This window comes from Ziziphus jujuba, chromosome 5 (genome assembly GCF_031755915.1).
Source record: "Ziziphus jujuba cultivar Dongzao chromosome 5, ASM3175591v1".
NCBI lineage: Eukaryota > Viridiplantae > Streptophyta > Magnoliopsida > Rosales > Rhamnaceae > Ziziphus > Ziziphus jujuba.
Window position 1 is genome coordinate 8,264,972 of NC_083383.1, and position 20,048 is coordinate 8,285,019.

Here is a 20,048-nt window from a genome sequence, read left to right on the forward strand (position 1 = left end):
ATATTCGGGTTTCATCTCTTATTGAGATTATTTTAAATTTTTTCGATTAGAGTTTAATCACATATAACTAGATTTAATTATATATATATATATATATTATCAAACCAGATAAAGATCCAACTTGTAACCAAACTTTTTTAGAGCTTCATCACATATAACAAGATTTAATTATATATATATATATATATATATTTATATATATATATATATATTTTTATATATATATATATTTTTATATATATATATATTTTTATCATCCCAGATAAAGATCCAACTTGTAACCAAACTTTTTTGAGTGGGTTGGTAAGTTCATACATTTTCTTTCATATGAAAAATGCAAATACTAAAAATAAAAATTACATTTGGTTATCAAATTCTATATAAGATTTTTTTTGGGACAAAAAATTCTATATAAGATTGAAAAAATATATATTATCCATGTATTATGTTTCTTGCTTTCACTAATTCCACATTAAGAAGTAAAACACTTTCAGGCACTAAATATTTATAAATGATCACCCTTTAGACCTTAAAAATTGTCTGTTTTCTAGAATTAGTCCCTGTAATGGTAAGATTTAAACTAGACAAGCAATCCATGTACATTCTTGAAAAATTAAAGACTTATTGACAAACCATTGAAGGTTAAAAAAAAAAAAAAAAAGCTTCAATCTGCCAACTGCCAAGTTAAGCTCATTGATAAACCGAACAATAAAAGGCATCAAACAGAACCTCTACATCCTCAGTATAAGATCCTCCTCAAGATGATTTGAGCACCATATTGAGGCTGCAAAGTTACAACCAACATTGGGGCATGAACATAAGTTGGCGACACTTCGAGAGAATAGCGGCTGATAATCATAGCTAAGAGTATTTTCCCCTCAATCATGGCTAGATTTTGACCCGGGCAGACCCTACCACCCAATCCAAATGGAAAGAATGAAGCTAGATGCCTTCGAGCTTCGGTGAACCTCGAAGGATTGAACTCATTAGCATCTTCTCCCCATTTCTCAGTGTCATGCTGGACAGCAGTCAAAGCCAAAAAGAACTGTGTGTTGGCAGGAATGTCTAGGTTCTTCAGCTTGATCCTTTTAGATGTCTCTCTCATCAGCATTGTAGTAGGGGCATAGAGTCTAAGTGTTTCATTGATTATTTGGGTAACCTGTAAAATGGTGGAGCCAATAATCAAAGATGTGAGGATGAAGTAAGGTCTTGTATATTTATCTAAATACTACAATGTCATTCTGTCCAATTTATGCAGTTGGAAAACAGACCACATAGTAGTACTCTGCCATGTTCAATTTTCTGTTTGTTTCTTCTTACAAACCAAAAGCAAATACAAAATGTTCAAGGTTCATAATATTGTGGTTATTGCCAAAGCAAAGTGTAGAATAACCAAAAAATATCTAGTCCATTAAAGGTTTTCATAAAAGGTACTTCTATAAAGTACTTTAGATGGATATTGAAGTGAACTTTGAACTTTTCTAATGATGTTTTTACCCTCAATTGGACAGTAAAAGACTGAACTTACAATCTTGAGGTCACTCAAATTATCTGCAGATGGAATCCCTTTGTTTCCACATACGCGAACAACTTCATCCCGAGCTTTGCTTTGCCATTTCTGATTATGTGCTAGAAGGAGAAGAGCCCAAGTCATAACATTAGCGGTAGTTTCCTTTCCTGCAAAGTAGAAGCTCTTGCATTCATCTATGACTTCCTCCACATCTAGTTTCTCTTCCACTCCATCTTGAGTTTTAACGGGGGAGACCAATAGTGTAAGTAGATTTCTTGAATTTTCTCTTGCTTTGTTATTTGTCATGATCAACCTCCTCACCGATTCGCGAGTTTCCTTCTCTAGTCTCCAGCTCTCTCTGTTGTCTTTGGTAGGCAAAAACCTGTATAATTTAGCAAGTGTAAAAAGACACCTAAAAGCTTCAGCTTCCAGAAACTTTAAGAAATAAGTTAAACTCATGAATCAAGCAACAGGTTGTAATGACTATCCTTTCCAACTATTGAATGAAAGTCTAACACTGCAACTAAGGAATATACATTGAGACCCTTTTTCTGTTTGTAATTTTTTTTTTTTGGTAAAATTGTTTTTAATTTCTTGCTTTCTGCATCTGTCAAAGATCCATAGAATCTAAACCAAATGCAAATAGCTTATTTTCTTTAGCAAAAACACTATAAAAAGCATTATCCTACATGGAGGTGAGCTAGCAAATAGATAGATATATAGTTGCCTGTATCCAGGAATGTAGACACTTCTAGTTCCTTGAGTGAAAAAACGCATTTGAGCTTCTTGTAATTTGAAAATACGCTTCCCCTCCTCGAAACTACTTCCAAAGGCTGTTCTGGATATAATGTCTGCTGAGACTTCATGAAGTTCTTTGTGCATGTCCATCTCAAATTCATCCCTCCCTTCTCTTATATTCTCCCACTTCTCTACCATCTTCATAATACTTGCCACTATGTCTGGCACCCAACCCTGTAACCAATTAAGGAGACAAAAAAGAAAAAAGAAAAAAAGAAAAACAGAGTAATTAAGATCATCCCCGATTCAGTAATTTCAGTGAGTATTCGACAAACTAGCACTGTACCTATATTTCTAGATTTTTTTGTATTTTTTTTTTTATCATAAAAAGAAAAAGAAAATAGTATCCTAAAAGAAAAATCCCATTTATGAATGTTCTTATTCTATATAATTTCATCATTTAACTGGTTTGGCGTTTTGGAAATACCATCCGTTAAATATGTGTGCCCATTTTGGAAATTGGTCACCTAACCTTGACTCGCTCCATATTGAAGGCCTGGCTTGCGATCCTCCTGTGTAAAGCCCATTTGTCGCCCTCCAACCCAGGAAGTCCCTGTCCAAAGAGTTGCTTCGTTAAAGGGGTGAAGGGGATCTTTCGGACCGACCCAGTCGTAGTCACAAGGACCTCTTTAATCAATTCCGGGTCGGCGATCGCTAATCTGGGTTTCGATCCAAACCAGTACAAGAAATTCTTCCCGTACATACGGGACCAATTGTAGTAAAATGGACACGCGTATCGGAGGGTATCATTGTGAAACGGATATAGCTTTGACTGAGCTTCTGCATACATACGCTGGATCTCCGCCGTGTTTCCAAAGATCGGACGGTATTCAGGACCTCGTATACCTTGTTTCCGAAAATGCTTTTGGATTTTCAGTGGGACCCAGATGATTGAGTATACAAATTTGATGACTATGATGAGAAGTAGCGCAACGATAAGAAGGGGATACATGGTATATGTATATGGAGGAATCATAAACAGCCGAAACACACACCCAGAGACAGTGGGACAGAGAAATAGAAAAGTGTACGAGAGGGTTTAGTTCAGTGATCGATCGGACTCAAAGATGGCGTTGAAAATTATGATTGTGAGTTAGCATAAAGAGCTAGATAATTGCGTCAAGTGCTGAAGCTGCTAAATCCTTATTTAAAAATGCTTTACTTTGGAAGCATGTTATTGGAAGTACATTAACGATCTTTTCCGTTCAAAGCCTTAATATGACATTTTATAATACAAAATACAAATCAGCAAACGGCTACCTTATTTAATTATTTTTTTTTCAATTTTTTTGGTCCTCACGATTCATTTGTCTGTTGTTTATGAAATCTCCAGCGTCGCTAAAATAAAAGAAAGAGAAACAATAAATCCAAACCAATAATTTTCATTTTTTATCCTATCAATGTCAAATAACCAAATTTTTAGAAAGGTCAACGAATTTTTATTTATGAACCTATTAGCAATTTTAGAAATCAACCAAAGCTTCACACCCTACACTTAAAAGTGTTTCTCCTTATCTTGTTATTTTCATATTTAAAAACATAAAAGTCATTTTTCACTGTGATGGTTAAAGATTGAATGGGGTATTCAATGCTACGTTTTTTAAAGAACAAAATTGGAAGTAAAAAGCATGATAAGCCTTTAATAGTGGAAAATACAAAACGTCAACAAACGAAATTCTTTTCTTTGACACATAAAGAGTACAAAGCTGCCAAGTATCAATTTGAGATCCTCTTGAAGAGGACTTGAGCACCATATTTAGGCTGAAAGGATACGAAGAATAAAGGAGCATGAACATATGTAGGTGACAAAACGAAAGAGTAATGCCGGATGATCATAGCCAGGACGATTTTCGCTTCAACCAAGGCTAGATTTTGACCTGCACAGATTCTAGAACCCAGTCCGAAGGGAAAGAAGGAAGCCAAATGCTTGCGAGGCTCAGAGAATCTAAATGGATTAAATTCATTGGCATCTTCTCCCCATATCTCCTTGTCATGTTGGACAGCAATCAAAGCCAAAAAGAGTTCAACATCAGCAGGAATTTCAAGGCTTCCTAGCTTCACCCTTTTAGATGTTTGCCTCAATAGCATCACAGCAGGCGGATACAGTCGAAGCGCTTCTTTGATTATCATCCCAAGCTGTTGAAAATGGCAAAGTGAATTATCAAGATATAAAGATTCACTAAGATTTCTTCAGAATTACTACATAATTTCCTTCTAGTCCCAGTCCATATTGTTGCCTACCTCAGCTAGAGTGTGAAAAGCAGAGAACTTACAATCTTAAAGTCGCTCAAATTATCCCCAGATGGAAGCTCTCTGTCTCCACAGACTTTAAGCACTTCCTCTCGAGCCCTGCATTGCCACTCCTGATGTTGTGCTAGAAGGATTATAGCCCAAGTCAAGAGATTAGCAGTTGTTTCCTTCCCAGCAAAGTAGAAGGTTTTGCATTCATCTATGATTTCCTCCACATCTAATTTCTCTTCCACGCCATCCTGATTTTTATAAGAAGACATCAATAGGCTAAGTAAATTTCTTGAATTTTCTCCGGCTTTGCTATTATTCATGATCAGCCTTCGTACTGATTCACGGGTTTCCTTCTCTAGTCTCCACCTCTCTCTGTTGTTCTTGGTAGGCAAAAACCTGTGTATTTTTAAAGAGTTCATAAAAGCAAAGTAGAACTTGCTTTCCAAACTAGGAAAACACAGCCCTATAGGCTTTAATCCTCAATAGATTTAAAGTCATTAAAAAACTACGAATCAAGCTAGTCGAAATATCAGTTTTCTTCCCAACTGCTAATGACAAATGCAACTATGAGGAGACAATCATTTTCTTGTTTCCAGCACTTGGAAAAGAACTAAAAAGTTTCAACCAAATTGGAGAAATTTCATTCGTGCGTATAATGAATTCCTACTTGTTTCAATTTGGATAGAGTTTATTGTATGTTTTACAGTTAAACATCTATTAACCCAGAATAAGACAAATAAGAAGAAATATAGTCACCTGAATCCAGGGATGTAAACGCTTCTAGTTGCCTTGCTGAAAAGATGCATTTGATCATGTTGTAATTTGAATATAAGCTTTCCCTCCTCAAAACTGCTTCCAAAAGCTGTTCTAGATATAACATCCGCCGAGACTTCATGAAGTTTTTCATGCATATCCATCTCAAATTCCTCCCTTCCTTCTCTTATATCCTCCCACTTTTCTATCATCTTCATAATACTAGCCACTATATCTGGCACCCAACCCTGAGCATTTATTTAAAAAAAAAAAATCACGAGGAATTTTTTATCATCCCTGATACCATATTGGCGTTGAACCTTTTTCTGTAATACAATTTTATCATGCAATTCCATATTGGCATTGGACCTATTTCTATATAGCTACCGACACACACACACACACACACACACACACACACACACATATATATATATATATATTAAAAACACATATATATATTAAAATAATCGATTCCTTTTGCAACAGCATGCAAGTAGTAAATGAAGAATATAGACTTAGGAAAAAGCTGATTTCTATAATCATTGAGAAAACCAATATATACAGATTGTACATCTCGTATAAGGAATGAAAATATACAAGAATGATTTATTCTATTATTCTCTCTAACATGTAGCAACTGAAAAAATTGACGACTTACTTTAGTTTGGGAAAAGGAAATAATAGGTAGCAGAAAATACTTATCAAACAAATAAAATATTAATTGGTTTGGTTTTTGAAGTAAAATTTTATGCCTGCTTAATTAACGGGTGAATCCGTTACCTTGACTCGCTCCATGCTGAAGGCCTGATTTACGATCCGTCTGTGTAAAGCCCATTTGTCGCCATCCAACCCAACAAGTCCCTGTCCAAAGAGAAGCTTAGTAGATGGGTTGAACCCTCTCCTTCCAAACGACCCGCTCGTGTTCATGAGGACTTCCTTTATCATATCCGGATCAGCAATTGCTAGCCTGGGCTTCGGCCCAAACCAGTACAAGAAAGTTTTCCCATACATGCAAGACCACCTATGGCAAAAAGGAGACGCGAATTGAACGACATCATTATCCATCGGAGATAGCTTCGGCTGATCTTCCGCGAACATACGGCGGATCTCGGCTGTATTTCCAAAGATCGGACGGTAGCTAGGGCCCCGTAAGCCTTGATTTCGGAAGTGGTTTTGGATTTTCCACGGGACCCATATGATCGAGTATACAAACTTGACGAGGGTTATTATAACGAAAAGAACCAGAAGAAGGAGAAGAAGATTCATGGTAAGTAAGGTGGAATAACACACACTGAAAAACGAACAAACAGAGATGGTCCGATAGCAAAAGAGTTCGAGGTGGGTGAGAGAGGGAATGGAGGGCTAGTTCAGTGACAAGTCAATGGCAGTTTGAAGTTTTTGTAACGTCTTAAAGACGATGCTTTGCTAAGTGCTGACGATCATAAAGTCAAGAACAAATAAATAAATAAATAAAATTATTCTATTAATTTAACAATTATATAGGTCATGCGTTATACAATTTACCAGAAAAAAAAACAAAATAAAATGGTGATATGTACTGCAAAGACTCATAGGGCTAGCTGTACAGTGCAATCAGGTCGGTACATCAAATATTTACATTGAAACCACTATTATCTACCTCGGTCTTAAATTTTAATTAACTACGACGGAGATTAAAGTCACTCCCGACTTCAAAATCCATAAAAACATCGACAATCAGAGGTGGACAAAATTCAATTCAACCCGTTCAATTTATCCAAACTAATCTATTTTTAACAGTTTGGATTGGATTTTTATATCAATTAGATTGGATTGGATGCAAAATATTATAAATTGTATGGATTGGATTGATTATGTATTGGAAATATAAATCCAATCCAATCCAAATAATATATTATATAACTAAAAAATTATATATTTTTATTTTTTTCATTTTTATATATTAGTTTTTAAATTTTTTTTCCATTTTTATATATTGATTTTTAATATATATATATATATATTTTTTTTTTTTTTTCTTTTATATCCTCATATCCCAAATTTCAAATCAAATTGTAAGTTATAACTCTAAACTAAACATTTACCTTTGTTACCGCCCACCACCAGTCCATCACCATCACCATAATATATATATATTTTTTTACATCCCTATCATATATATATATATATATATATATCTACATATATTATATCCAATTATTATTTATATATATATATATATATATATAAATGTTTAAATATAATTTATTGCTAATTTTATTGTTTTGATTTTTGTAGAGCTTACAGAATCAACTAAAATTAGTGCACATGTTAACTTTGATTGACTTATAATTTACCCAAGTTTTAAGGTTAAAAAAAAAAAAAGAAATTATGAATTGATTCTTGAGTGAATGAATTTCGACGAATGTATTATTTTACATTATTTGTTCTAACAATTTTAATTTGATTTTATAGGAGTGAGATGATGACATTAATGTTTGCTATTTAATAAGTGCATGATATGTATCATTTGCTACATTTTATTCTTTATTTTCCATTGTACACTATGTTGTATTATTCTAATTGTATTTTATATTTGGATAATTATAATTTATTATTTATATTTTATATTTGGAAATTTTTTTATTTGTATTATATATTTATAAATTAGTAAGTTTCAAACCGATCAACCAATCTAAACCAAACCGATCATAAATTGTTTGGTTTGGTTTGGATTTAATGCTTCAATAATTTGGTTTGGATTGTAAATTAAAAAAACCGATATGTATGAATTGGATTATATTTCAGTCAAAAAACAAACCAACCCAATCCATGTCCACCCCTATCAACAACCACTTTTTTTGTCCAGACTTTAAATTGTATATATAAAAGTAAGAGCGTTCTAAGGGATTCATAAAGGATATTTTTTTTTATAATAAAAAATATATTTATATTTAAAGAGTTAAATTTTAATATTTTTTCCAATAATATTTTTTATATTATATATTTTTTTATCTTTTCAATAAATATTTATTATTATATATATTTTTTGGTTTTTTATCAAAATTTTTTCTTAATTATTTTATTATTTTTTGTATATTTCTTCATAAATCCAATTAAATTATTAAATATATTAATATAATAGTTTTGAAATTTCATAATTATTAAATAATAAAGAATATTTTTGACTTTCTAAAATTGACTATCCAAATTTACACAGTTAAATCTCCTCTATATTTTAAAAAGAAAAAATATAGAATGAATTGAAAATTATTTTTAGATATTAATTTCTTAAAATAAAAATATAAAAAATTCTTTGAAAATGCTCTAAATGTCATAAGTTCATAACTAGATAGCAGAGAAGAGACTACAGCTAACCACTGCAATGGAAAGACATTAATTAGCTCCGATTTATAATTTATTACACCAAATTAATGAATCTCAATAACTGATCAAGTACTCAAAAGAGTCAACACGCTGCTGGCTACATAGTGGCAGAAAAAGCATGTTGCAAAAAGCCTAAAAGAATTAAAACTACAAAAATAATTCGTCAATGAAAATGGAATTTCACAATTTATACAACTCTGGAGCAAAAATAAGGACAGAAGTTCCAAAACTTTGTTAATCTCATAGTTTTGTCAAATGGCAGATTTTCATATATATTATCTATGCTTTTGTGTTTTTGTTTACTCGCTTTCATATTTAAAACATTTTAATTCGTTTTTCACATTGTAATATCAAAAGATTGAATGTGAGGCATTCAATCCTATATGCCATTGAAAGAACAGAGAATTATTGACAAAACAATATATGAGAGTTGAAAACAAAAAGGTAAGCTTCTAATAGTGAAAGTAGAATTAAAACGACGATAAACGAAAGTTAAGCCCTTTGATACCTAAAAGTAGAAAGCTAGCTCTTCAATTTGAAATCCCCCTGAAGAGGATTTTAGCACCATGTTTAGGCTGAAGGGATATGAGCAAGGTAGAGGTAGGATCATATGTGGGTGACAATATGATATAATAACGCTGGATTATCATAGCAATGACGACTTTAGCTTCAACTTATTGCCAGATTTTGACCAGCACAGATTCTAGAACCCAATCCAAATGAATAGAATGAGGCCAAATGTCTGCGAGGTTCATTGAATTTAAATGGATTAAATTTATTAGCATCTCCTCCCTGTATATAAATTTTTGAAATAAATAGTATCTCAACATGGTATCAAAATCAGATATTTTCTATTTAAAACTTAACAATTCTATCCAAAAAATTAAAATCACATATAAGAATCCAAAAAAATCCAAAAAAAAATGAATTTACATGTGAAGGAGAGTGTTTAAAAAAAATATAAATGAAATAAAAATCACCTCCTATAAATTTAAATTTTTGAGATCAGTAATTTTTAACTAATATCCTTATCATAATGGATAACCGTTAAAGACAAATGATATTTCAATAATATCTTTGTCATAATGAACAACAGTTAAAGGTAAAATAGTTTGACGCTAGCCGGAACGTCGAGTCTCCCTAGCTTCAATCTCTTAGATGTTTCCCTCAAAATAATCAGAGGAGGATAAAGTCGAAGTGTCTCATTGACTACCATGCCTACCTGTTGAAAAAAAATAAAGTGAAATCACTTGTTTATCCAAAAAGTTTGAACTTAAAGAACGTGAATCCAACTGTGTATATCAAGCTAGTTAACACGTAATTTATGTTTGAATTATTGATATAAATAATAAAGGCTACAGTATGCTCCTAATAGAATTCACCAAAATTTTGAATACTATGAAATGTTTTTTTAGTCCTGCCACATATTTACCTCCATAAATATACTTATACAGAAACTGGAACTCTACCAAGCAAATAAATGGTTCCAAAGACAGGAGCTAGAAAACAGAACCTTACAATCTTAAGGTCACTTAAATAATCCCTGTCTCCGCAAATGCGTAGTACTTCGTCCGCTACCTTGGATTGCCATTCTTGATGTTATGGCAGAAGGAGAAGAGCCCAGGTCAAAAGATTACCAGTTGTTTCTTTCCCTCCGAAGTAGAAGGTCTTCCATTTCTCTTCCATGCCATTTTGATTTTTGAAAGAATACATTAGCAGACTAAGTAGAATTCTTGAATTGATCTTCCCTCTTGCCTCGCTCTTTGTCATGATCAGCCTCCGTACTGATTCATGAGTTTGCCGTTATTCTTGGTGGGCAAGAATCTGTATATTTTCAAGCAAATAAATAAATAAATAAATAAAAATAAAAATATCTGTATATTTTTATATATGAAGAAAATTCAATGGACATATCATATGCTATTTGGCATGTGTTTTTAAACATCTCTGTTTGTAAATAAAAGGAAATAAATATTGACTTTCTTTCTTTCATTTTTTTTTTTGGTAAATAAAATATATATTGACCTGTATCCTGGAATATACACACTTGTAATTGCATTTTCTTTTCTTGTAATTTGAATATAGCTTTCCCTCTTCAAAACTGCCTCCAAAAGCTGCTTTGGATATAATGTCTGCTGATAGCTCATGAAGTTACTTTGTCCACCTCCATCTTATATCCCCTTCTCTTATATCCTCCCACTTTTCCATCATCTTTGTAACACTAACCGCTATACTTGGCACCCAACCCTGACATTCAAATAAAATCATGAGGAATTTTTTTGTTCTTCCATATTTTTTAAAATTTCCAACAACAATATGAATAATTTTTTTTATTTTCTTTTAAAAAGAAAATTGATGAACCACATATACGACGAACACCTTGACCTGCTCGATCCTCCCGTGCAGAGCCCATTTTTCGACGTCCAGCCCACCAAGTCCCTGCCCTAAGACCTTCCTAGCTACGGGATTGAAATTGGGCCTCCTGCAAGACCCACTGGATCCATATTCATATCCTGTCCACAACAATTGCTAGTCTAGGAATCAGCCCAAACAGGACAGGAAAGTTTTCCCATACACGCAAGACCACCCGTTGTTAAAAGGATATGCGCGTTTGAATCATGTCATTTACGATCAAAGATGGCTTTGGCAGCTGAGCTAGTTGGGCAAACATACGGCGGATCTCAGCTGTATTTCCAAAGATCGGACGGTAGGCAGGGCCAATAATTTCTCGATTACGAAAGTGGTTTTGGGTTTTCCATGGGACCCATATAATCAAATATACAAATTTCAGTAGAATTACATGACAGAGAACAACAACGAGAAGGAGAACAAGATGCAATGTAACCAATTAAAGGTAACAAGGATTAGTCAAATGAAGTCAAAGGTATCCAAGCACATATTTATTTTAAAAAAATAAAGATGTGAAAACTCAGGTGTTTTAGTAAATTGTAAGCGCTTTGTTAAGTGCTTCCGATAAGTTAATTGCTTTGCTTTGCTAGATTCAAGCCTTTTTTATTGTTTATTCTTAAACAGATTACTTAGGTGTCAAGACATAATTTTAATTTGAGGATATACATTAATACTACTCCATTTGATGTAATACGATATATTTATGTTGGTCAATTATATCTCTATGCAAAACCATATGCAATTTGGAGAAACATAAAATAACATATTTAAATGGAGTCTAATATACATACACCTTAATTAAAATTTAGAAGGGAGAGATATCATAAATCATCGGCAGTGATTAGTTGCTAAATATCTTAATCCTAACAAATACCATGTCCAAATCGTGACATATTTTCTCTAACCCATATTCCTATCTTAATCATAAGTACTCTTTACCAACAAAAATATATAGAAATTAAAAAAAATAATAATTTAAGGGAAAGAGACAGAAATATTATCGAACAATTAGAGATCAGTGCATTGCAGGTTGATTCAAATTGTTCAGTAAAAAATCTTCCTCACAAGGAGTGGTGCACCGTATTGAGGTTGCAAAGTCATAAACAACATTGGCGCATGAACATAGGTCGGCGACAACGAAAAACAATACTGCCGAATCATCACAGCCAAAGCAATCTTTGTCTCTGCCAAAGCTAAACTTTGTCCAGCACAGATTCTAGGACCAAAACTAAATGGGAAAAACCAAGCTAAATGCCTTCGAGACTCCGTGAATCTCAAAGGGTTAAATTTGTCTGCATCTACTCCCCATATATTGGTATCATGGTGTACACTAGTCATGGCCAAATAGAGCTGTGTATCAGCAGGTATGTCTATGTTCCTAAGCTTTACTCTTTTCAGTGTACTCCTCAGAATTGCAATGCCTATAGGGTAGAGTCTAAGCGTTTCATTCAGAATCATGCTCACCTGTTCAATTAAAAATAATAATAATGATTATAACATTAAAAAAAAAAAAAAAAAAAAAGAAAACCAATTTTTTTAATTTTTCTGTGGAAATTAATTAAAGTTGTTGGAATTTACTATTTTAAGTTCATGTAAATGTGCTGCTGTGGGAGGCTCGTTGTGTTTGTAAATTCTTAAGATTTCTTCCCTAGCTTTGGTTTGCCAATCTTGATGCTGCGCAAGAAGGATAAGTGCCCATGTTAGAAGATTAGCGCTTGTTTCTTTTCCTGCGAAGTAAAATGTCTTGCATTCCTCTATAATTTCATCCATTGTTAATCTCACTTCTTCATCTTTATTGTTCTTATGAGGAGACAATAAAGAAGTCAGAAAATTTCTTGATTTTTCTCCTGCCTTGATGTTGTGCTCGATCAGCGTCTGAATCGATTCCCGGGTTTGTTTATTTAATCTCCATCTCTCTCTGTTCTTCTTAGTGGGCAAAAACCTGCACATATTTCACAGAAATAGCACTCTCTCGATGTTCTTTTTTTCAATAATATTTATACGTTTAATTTTGTGTATATTTTATGGTTTCCAAGAAGAAAGTAATGGTCACCTGAAGCCAGGAATGTAGACAGTGCTTACTGCTTGGCGTGCAAGGTGTTGCTGCTGCTCTTGCAATTCAAAGATTTTCTTGCCTGCCTTAAAACTGCTTCCAAAAGCGGTTCTTGATATAATATCTGCGGAGAGGTCATGAAGTTTTTTGTGAACATCAATCTCAAATTCATCTCTTTCTGCTCTCTCTGCCTCCCACTTCTCCAGCATCTTTTTGATACTTCCAACAATCTCCGGCACCCAACTCTGTCAATGTAATAACTTTTAAGGTTAAGCCTATTATTATATACACTATCTAAAAACTGGGTCATTTTCAGAATTATTTTTAATGATATGATTTGGGTTTTGAGAGAAAAGTGAAGGGGAAAAAAAAAAAAAAAAAATCACCTTAACTTGCTCTGTCCTAAAGGCATAGTTTGTGATCTTTCTATGGAAAGCCCATTTGTCACCCACCAGCGTAAGTAGTCCGTCTCCAAAGAAGAGTTTGGCGGTAGGGCCAAAACCGGTTTTTTCATACACGTGACCCGTATTCATTAGGACCTCCTTGATCACATCCGGGTCGGATATAACCAACCTGGGTGTTGTTCCGAACCAAAACATGAATGTCTTCCCGTAAATGGCTGACCACTCGTAGTTGTGAGGAGTCACCCGGTGAACAATGTCATGCTCAAGCGCCATTGGCTTCGAAAGCGCTCGGGCCGTAATGCTACGGACCTCCGCGGTGTTTCCGAATATGGATCGGTATCCGGGGCCCCGAATGCCTTGTTTCCGGAAGTGGTTTTGGATTCTCAAAGGAACCCATATCACTGAATGGAGAACTTTTAAGAGGGAAAAAATGGCGAGAAAGAGAAGCACAAGAAGTAGAAAATTCATTGCAAAGCTCAAATTCAAAGAGAATGGTTTGGCTTAGATGTTTCGTTTTTTCACAACAATGGGAAGCCTCTTATGGTGATTATATAGGGACTATGAGTTAATGATGTTTTGAAGTTGAATAATTGGTGTGTGTATAATAAATTGAAAAGCATAGGCTAATTATGATGCTTAATTTATTTTAATACATGGATTTGTACTACAAAGTAGAATACCACATGATAACCTTGATATGGTAACGCACCAAGTGACGTTTAGTAAGACGTGAGACAACCTGGGGCAAAGTAGAACTTTTAATTTTAATTAAAGTTTTGATCCTGGAATCTCATATGGGATAATTTTAACAATTACTTGTTGAGAAAAAGTTTGATGACAATTATATACATTGATAATATTAGTATATGTAGGAAAGGTACTAAAAATTATGATTGAATTAATTGTGTTTGTGAATATAATAAGTATCACATGTACTAAGATTCATTTAGAAGATATAAAATTTAAATAAATAAACAAATTATTCCAATCTTTCTTGAGTCACAGAAAAAGAATTAAAAAAAAAAAAAAAGAACTTTGGTATTGTCACTTTAATTGGGAAGAGAATACAATGGTAATTTAATCATCCATATTCTTATCTTTTTTATTATTTATTTCACCTTTTCCAATAAATAAATAACAAGAATAAGACGTAAAACAATAAACCTAATGATTCAAATATCATACATCTAAAGACCCTTTTATTTTTATTATTTTTAATTTTTTATTATATACATCTAAATACTCGGTTCAAACGAATTTACAAGTGCTTGACGAAATTTAAGTTCAGAGAAAACTCTCAATATACCCGAGCCTGACCAACAGCAAGACAAGTTTGACTCGAGTTTTAGCAAGACAAGTAAAACATATATACGCACAATTAAAGCTTGGCGTGACTAACGGCTAGACAAGCTTGAGTTCAAACTGGAGCCAAAAAATCCGAACTCCAAAAACAATTGAAGTTTGAAAGTGAATAAATAAAATATTTTTGAAACCTAAAAGATTCTCATATTCGGTTATTGAATTTAATAAACCATATTACTTTTTTATTATTTTAGTCATTTTCCTTTTTGCTTTCTTAAATTTTTAAGTAACATACACATAATTACTTAAACATAATTTGATAATCGCTCATTACTCGTGCCATAACTTTACATTACACAAAACTAAGAATAAAATTCATACAATATTTCAAATTAAATCATTACCCTTAAAATTTATTTGATACTTTAGTTTCTGAAAATTCAAACCCGGACTCACACCGGTTTAAAAAGCAATATGTCTTTTCCCATCTCCTCATTTCTTTTTTCTTTTTGTTTTTCAAAACTGACTCGTATTTTTTTAGTCTACTTTAACCGAAGTAAAATTGAATTAATTAATTTCTTAGTCAATCCCGGAGTGTTGAATCTTCTATGAAATAAGGATGGTGCTTTGGATGCTCCAATCCGATAATTCTAAAAAAAAAAACAAATAAAAAAAAGAAAAAGAAAAAAGAAAATGCATGCAACTATATATAATATATGCTTCTGAGATAAAGCTACAGTGTTGGACGGCAACAACAAGAAACCAGGTAGCAAACCACCGGATAGAGTGAGACCCAACCTCACCATAAAAGAGATGGACCCTCCCCTTCATATATTTCAGTTTTCAGAGTTGTCAGTATACAAATGCATCCGCCAACTCATAACATTTAATACCCTCCTGCCCCCCGCTGACCCCCCTCCTTATTACCTCAGATTTGACCGTCCGACCCCATAGACCCCGCTCATTCCCACCCCAACACCTACTCATTTAATGGAAAACCACCAACGCTTCCTCCAAAGTCCAAACTAATCCATCCCCTCCACTTTTTCCTCCTTTTTTTTCCTCCTCTTTATGTTTGCTTTCAAGAAAAGCTTGTGTGTATTTCCAACTTTCAAATTCTTCAGCCATTCTCAAATCTCTCTTTTGTTTTGCATAATGTGAAACAACTATATACTGTTTTTAATACTATAACTACAGTTTTCTTCCAAAGTTTCAAGGTTTCTTTATTTTAAGGGGAACAAAAAAAGAAACAAAAAAACAAAAACAAAAGGAAAAGAAAAGTAATAACAATTTCGTTTTTTCTTCCCTCTGTGCTTCATTTCAACTACATACATATGTTGCTGTACAAACTTCTTCCATTAATTAATATTTTCCTAACAAAGTAATTGAACTAATTGCCTAAACAAAAAGGTGCTAATCCCCCAAATTAAATACACTAAAAATACAAAACACAAATAACGAAGATTCAAAACAAAGTTTTTCTAAAGCCACCAACTCACTCTGATCCTTCACCGAGTTGACGTGGAAGAAGAATCTTAATAAAAACCAGGAGCTAGCGCATGATCAGTTTCTAAAGGGGTGCAACATCTATTTACCTATCAATAAAACAAACAGCAACATAAGGGCTTCGTCTAGTGCAATGACGGCCCACTGGGCTTTCTTTCAGATGGACCTTCCCATGTCTCTCTCTGGGAACCTCCACCACCTCCACCTCCGTACGACGTCGCAGCAGCAGCAGCTGCCGTAATATTATCGAAGCCATTACCACCGCTGAAGGAATTAAGCAAAGCAGAGAGTCCACCCGTGGAAGCCCCACCAACCCCAATGCTCAGTCCAAGAAGATCACGCGTCATTGGCTGGCTCCCAAAAGCCGCGGCGGGGCCCATCATAAGATCAGTCAAAGTAGAATTCCCAGCCGAAGGAAGTCCAAGCCCGAGCCCTGCTGCCACCGACGAGTTGTTATTTTCTGGTTTGGATTGGAAATTCATATTCCACTGAGTGGCCGTGCTGTTATCTTGACCAGGAGATGACGACGATGTCGCCAAGCCGAACCCACGAAGCAACGATGTGTTCGATGCTGCTGCACCAATCTGGGCTGCTTTCTGAAGCAATGCGGTGGCTGACATTGCTGCTGGCTGAGCGGAGGGAGTGTATTGGCGATGGTGGTCTTGATCGGGAGTTGGGAAGAGGGAAGAGCCATTGTTGGACAAGTAGAGAGAAGTGGAGAGCGAAAGGGATGTGGGTTCGATGACTGAAATTGATGGGTGTGAAGTTGAACAATCTGAGCGAGCCAAAGCGGAGATTAGATTTGAGAAGGAGGATGTTGATGTTTGTGGTGGTTGTGAAACTGGTGCAGCAGTTGAAGGTGCGAATATACTAGCGAATACACTGCTGCTGCTATTATTATTATTATTGCAGTTACTGCTAGAGCTGTTGCTAATGGAAGTGGTGATGGTGGTCAAGCATGTCGCACCCTGAGTAAGCGGCGACAAACCTATTGGATTTTCCGGCAATTCTGTGAACAAATTGCAAAACAACTGGGTGGTTAGAAATTTTTAGCCCCCACAACGCTGTAATCCATAATAGAAAGAAAGACAGAAAGAAAAGCACAAATGGAGGGGGGAGGGGGGGGGGGGGGGGAAGGGCGGTGATAGGCATATTCCCCTTGAGAGAACTTTTTTCAAGTGATAATGGAAAACAAAGTAAACAGCTTATTAAAAAAGACCTTTGTAAGCTCAATAAGCAAAAAGGAGATGGCAATAATGGCGTCCTTTCCCTCAACTTTTCTCTCTCTCTTATTTTAACCCATTTGTTCTCTCCTCGATTCTTGAGCTCCCTTATCAACTGTGCCAAACTTTGCCCGTGGATAAGCAGTGCTCTGAAAGAATACAAAACTCTTTCATAGACTTGTGTCTCTCTTCTCTCTCTCTCTCTCTCTCTCTCCCCCCCGCCCCCATCCATGTACCTAGTCCGATGGTTGTAATTTTTTTTTTTTTCCTTTTTCTTGGCAAACTATCCTCGCGAGAACGACATCAAGAAAAGACAAAATACAGCCATAAAAACAGCCGATCATCCACATAAATTGAGGCTTTCGTTATTTCATAAACAACAAGGAAAAAACAAAAAACTGAATGCGTGTGTGTATAAATATATATATATATATATATATAAAATAATGGAATCCGAACGCAAGCTCAGAATTTCCAAAACTTTGACCTACGTAAAGAAGGCGATATATAGCATAGCGTAGACCATATTTATTACCTGAGCTCTGAATTGACAAAGCTGGAGAAACCACAGTAGTCGATGGCGTATGAGGGGGTGGCGGTGGCGAAGCTACCACAGCTTTTGCTTCCGAATTCCCCGCTAAGGTCTGAGCCTTCGCGCTCTCCTCCGCTAACGCATCGCAAAAAGCCCTATGTGTTATAAAGCTATCCCTTCTGCCAGACCCCAAAATTTAAAAATAAATAAATAAATAAATAAAACTGATGACAAACATAGCAAAAATGTAAGAAAAAGAAAATATTCTCTCGGTAAACAATCACCGACAAAATGAGAAGGATAAAAAATGGCAATGAAAATCGAAGGAGGAGGAGGGAAAAAAAATAAAAAAAAAAAAGGTAAATAAGAGAGGATGGGAAACCTAGAGAATAGTGTTCCGCAGTCGCATTTATACTCTCGGGTACCGCAAGTTTTCATATGCGCCTTCCAATCGGATTGTACGGCGTATTTCTTAGAGCACCGTTCACACTTCCATTTCTTCTCGCCGTGTTTTCTACAAAAGTGTTTCTTGATTCCAGTGAGGTCGCCCAGAGCTCTCGCTGGGTTGTGGTGTACGCAAGAAGGCTCTGGACAGACGTAGACTCGCTTGCGTATCTCTTTGGAGGTTCGCTGCCGGAGCTTCCACGGCAAGTTGTGACCTCGTCGGTGAAGCTGAAGGTTCTGGTCTCGCTGAAACCCTTTGTTGCAGATCTCGCACACGAAACGGTTAGTAGCGAGAAGAGTTTTCGGCGATAAAGCGACTACCTCCGCATCTGGATCTAAATATTTGAAAAAAAAAAAAATAGAGGAAAAACAAAAAAGATTATTAGGCTTTGCTCTAATACTTGATAAAAATTTTACAGACTTGGACTCTATAATCTTACCAGGCATTCCAGGGAGGTTTCTTTTCTTCTTCGGAGGTGCCACTTCAACTGGCGTGGTTTGGTAACCAGAGGAAGATATGCTAGCTTCCGCAGAAGCTGTAGAAACTGTCATTGGTGAGGAATTTTCCTGCTCCCCCATTGTCTTTTCTAGGGTTTTCAATTTTCAAGCTTAAAGAAGTTAATCAGGGTTCCAATTCAAAGCTCATCCACCAACAAAAAAGCAAAAAAATTGTTTTTTTCGTGCTCCAATAGTAGAATAATAGACGTGCTTTTTGGATATAAAAGTTCAAAGAAAAAAAATTCTGATTGTTTTCTGGGAAAATTTATTAGAAATGATCCAAGAAAGCCGGACAAATTTCTCGAATTTGAGGAAACCTTTGCTTGCCTGTTCTTGTTCAAATGAAGCGATGTGTAAAACCGATTCAACTCAGTCATCGAGGTCGAACCCGAAGAACCAAAGTCCGTTTAGGCGGCGGCTTCATAGCTAGAGAGAGAGAGAGAGAGAGAGAGAGTGAGTGAGTGAAATACAGAAAAGAGCAATGACAGAATTGAACGTAGTTAAAAAATATATATATATTTAAAAAATAGGTAAAGCGGCGCCAGTAAACCGTGGTTTAGTTCTTAATAGCAAATTGTTAACCATGGTTAGGAATCTTACCTGAGGTCCTAGTTACATACCCTGGCTGCTATAGCGAATCCAGCCGTCCACGTGTCTCTATCAGCGGGTTGTTGACACTTGTCGGAGGAATCCGGACTAGGCGGTGCTTGTCATTTAGCGAAATGGTTTAAAATTCTTTTTCAATATTTTCTGCTGCATATTTCTTAGTGAACCTTTTAACAAAGCAGTCGATACAAAAACAATTATGCCCCTATCGGTGTACTGTTTCGGTTTCGCCCTTCCGGAACTTGAAATACTGTTTTTGGACTTTTCACCATCTCGAAATTATGCAAAGAAAGTGAATTTGTTTTTCTCGTCTAGTTTACCCTTTCTCGCTTTTGTTTTCGGACAAAGTTATACCTTAATTAACAGCAATGCCACTGAACCGACAAGGCCGGACCAAATC

At 35.0% G+C, this 20,048-nt stretch overlaps 4 protein-coding genes and 1 pseudogene across 4 annotated transcripts; all 5 read right to left on the minus strand.

Annotated features, from left to right (window-relative positions):
• Positions 1-464: 464 nt before the first annotated feature.
• On the minus strand, positions 465-3,558 carry LOC107420248 (cytochrome P450 734A1). Its single transcript, XM_016029145.4, has 4 exons — positions 2,781-3,558; positions 2,238-2,482; positions 1,529-1,892; positions 465-1,159 (listed from the first exon to the last, which is right to left on the minus strand). Exons 1-4 carry the CDS (start codon positions 3,282-3,284, stop codon positions 740-742), a joined length of 1,533 nt encoding a protein of 510 aa, XP_015884631.1. The 5' UTR covers positions 3,285-3,558; the 3' UTR covers positions 465-739.
• Positions 3,559-3,970: 412 nt separating this feature from the next.
• LOC107420227 (cytochrome P450 734A1) lies at positions 3,971-6,758 on the minus strand. The gene is made up of 4 exons (XM_016029128.4): positions 6,086-6,758; positions 5,306-5,550; positions 4,582-4,945; positions 3,971-4,444 (listed from the first exon to the last, which is right to left on the minus strand). The coding sequence occupies exons 1-4, from the start codon at positions 6,569-6,571 to the stop codon at positions 4,025-4,027; spliced, it is 1,515 nt and encodes a 504-aa protein (XP_015884614.3). The 5' UTR covers positions 6,572-6,758; the 3' UTR covers positions 3,971-4,024.
• A 2,011-nt stretch (positions 6,759-8,769) lies between these two features.
• Positions 8,770-11,519, minus strand: LOC132803721 (cytochrome P450 734A1-like; annotated as a pseudogene).
• Positions 11,519-14,063, minus strand: LOC107420194 (cytochrome P450 734A1). The gene is made up of 4 exons (XM_016029094.4): positions 13,520-14,063; positions 13,134-13,378; positions 12,659-13,022; positions 11,519-12,544 (listed from the first exon to the last, which is right to left on the minus strand). Exons 1-4 carry the CDS (start codon positions 14,003-14,005, stop codon positions 12,125-12,127), a joined length of 1,515 nt encoding a protein of 504 aa, XP_015884580.3. The 5' UTR covers positions 14,006-14,063; the 3' UTR covers positions 11,519-12,124.
• A 2,057-nt stretch (positions 14,064-16,120) lies between these two features.
• On the minus strand, positions 16,121-19,523 carry LOC107420256 (zinc finger protein GAI-ASSOCIATED FACTOR 1). The gene is made up of 5 exons (XM_048475414.2): positions 19,370-19,523; positions 18,985-19,131; positions 18,483-18,879; positions 18,104-18,279; positions 16,121-17,354 (listed from the first exon to the last, which is right to left on the minus strand). The coding sequence occupies exons 2-5, from the start codon at positions 19,121-19,123 to the stop codon at positions 16,471-16,473; spliced, it is 1,596 nt and encodes a 531-aa protein (XP_048331371.1). The 5' UTR covers positions 19,124-19,131; positions 19,370-19,523; the 3' UTR covers positions 16,121-16,470.
• Positions 19,524-20,048: the final 525 nt, after the last annotated feature.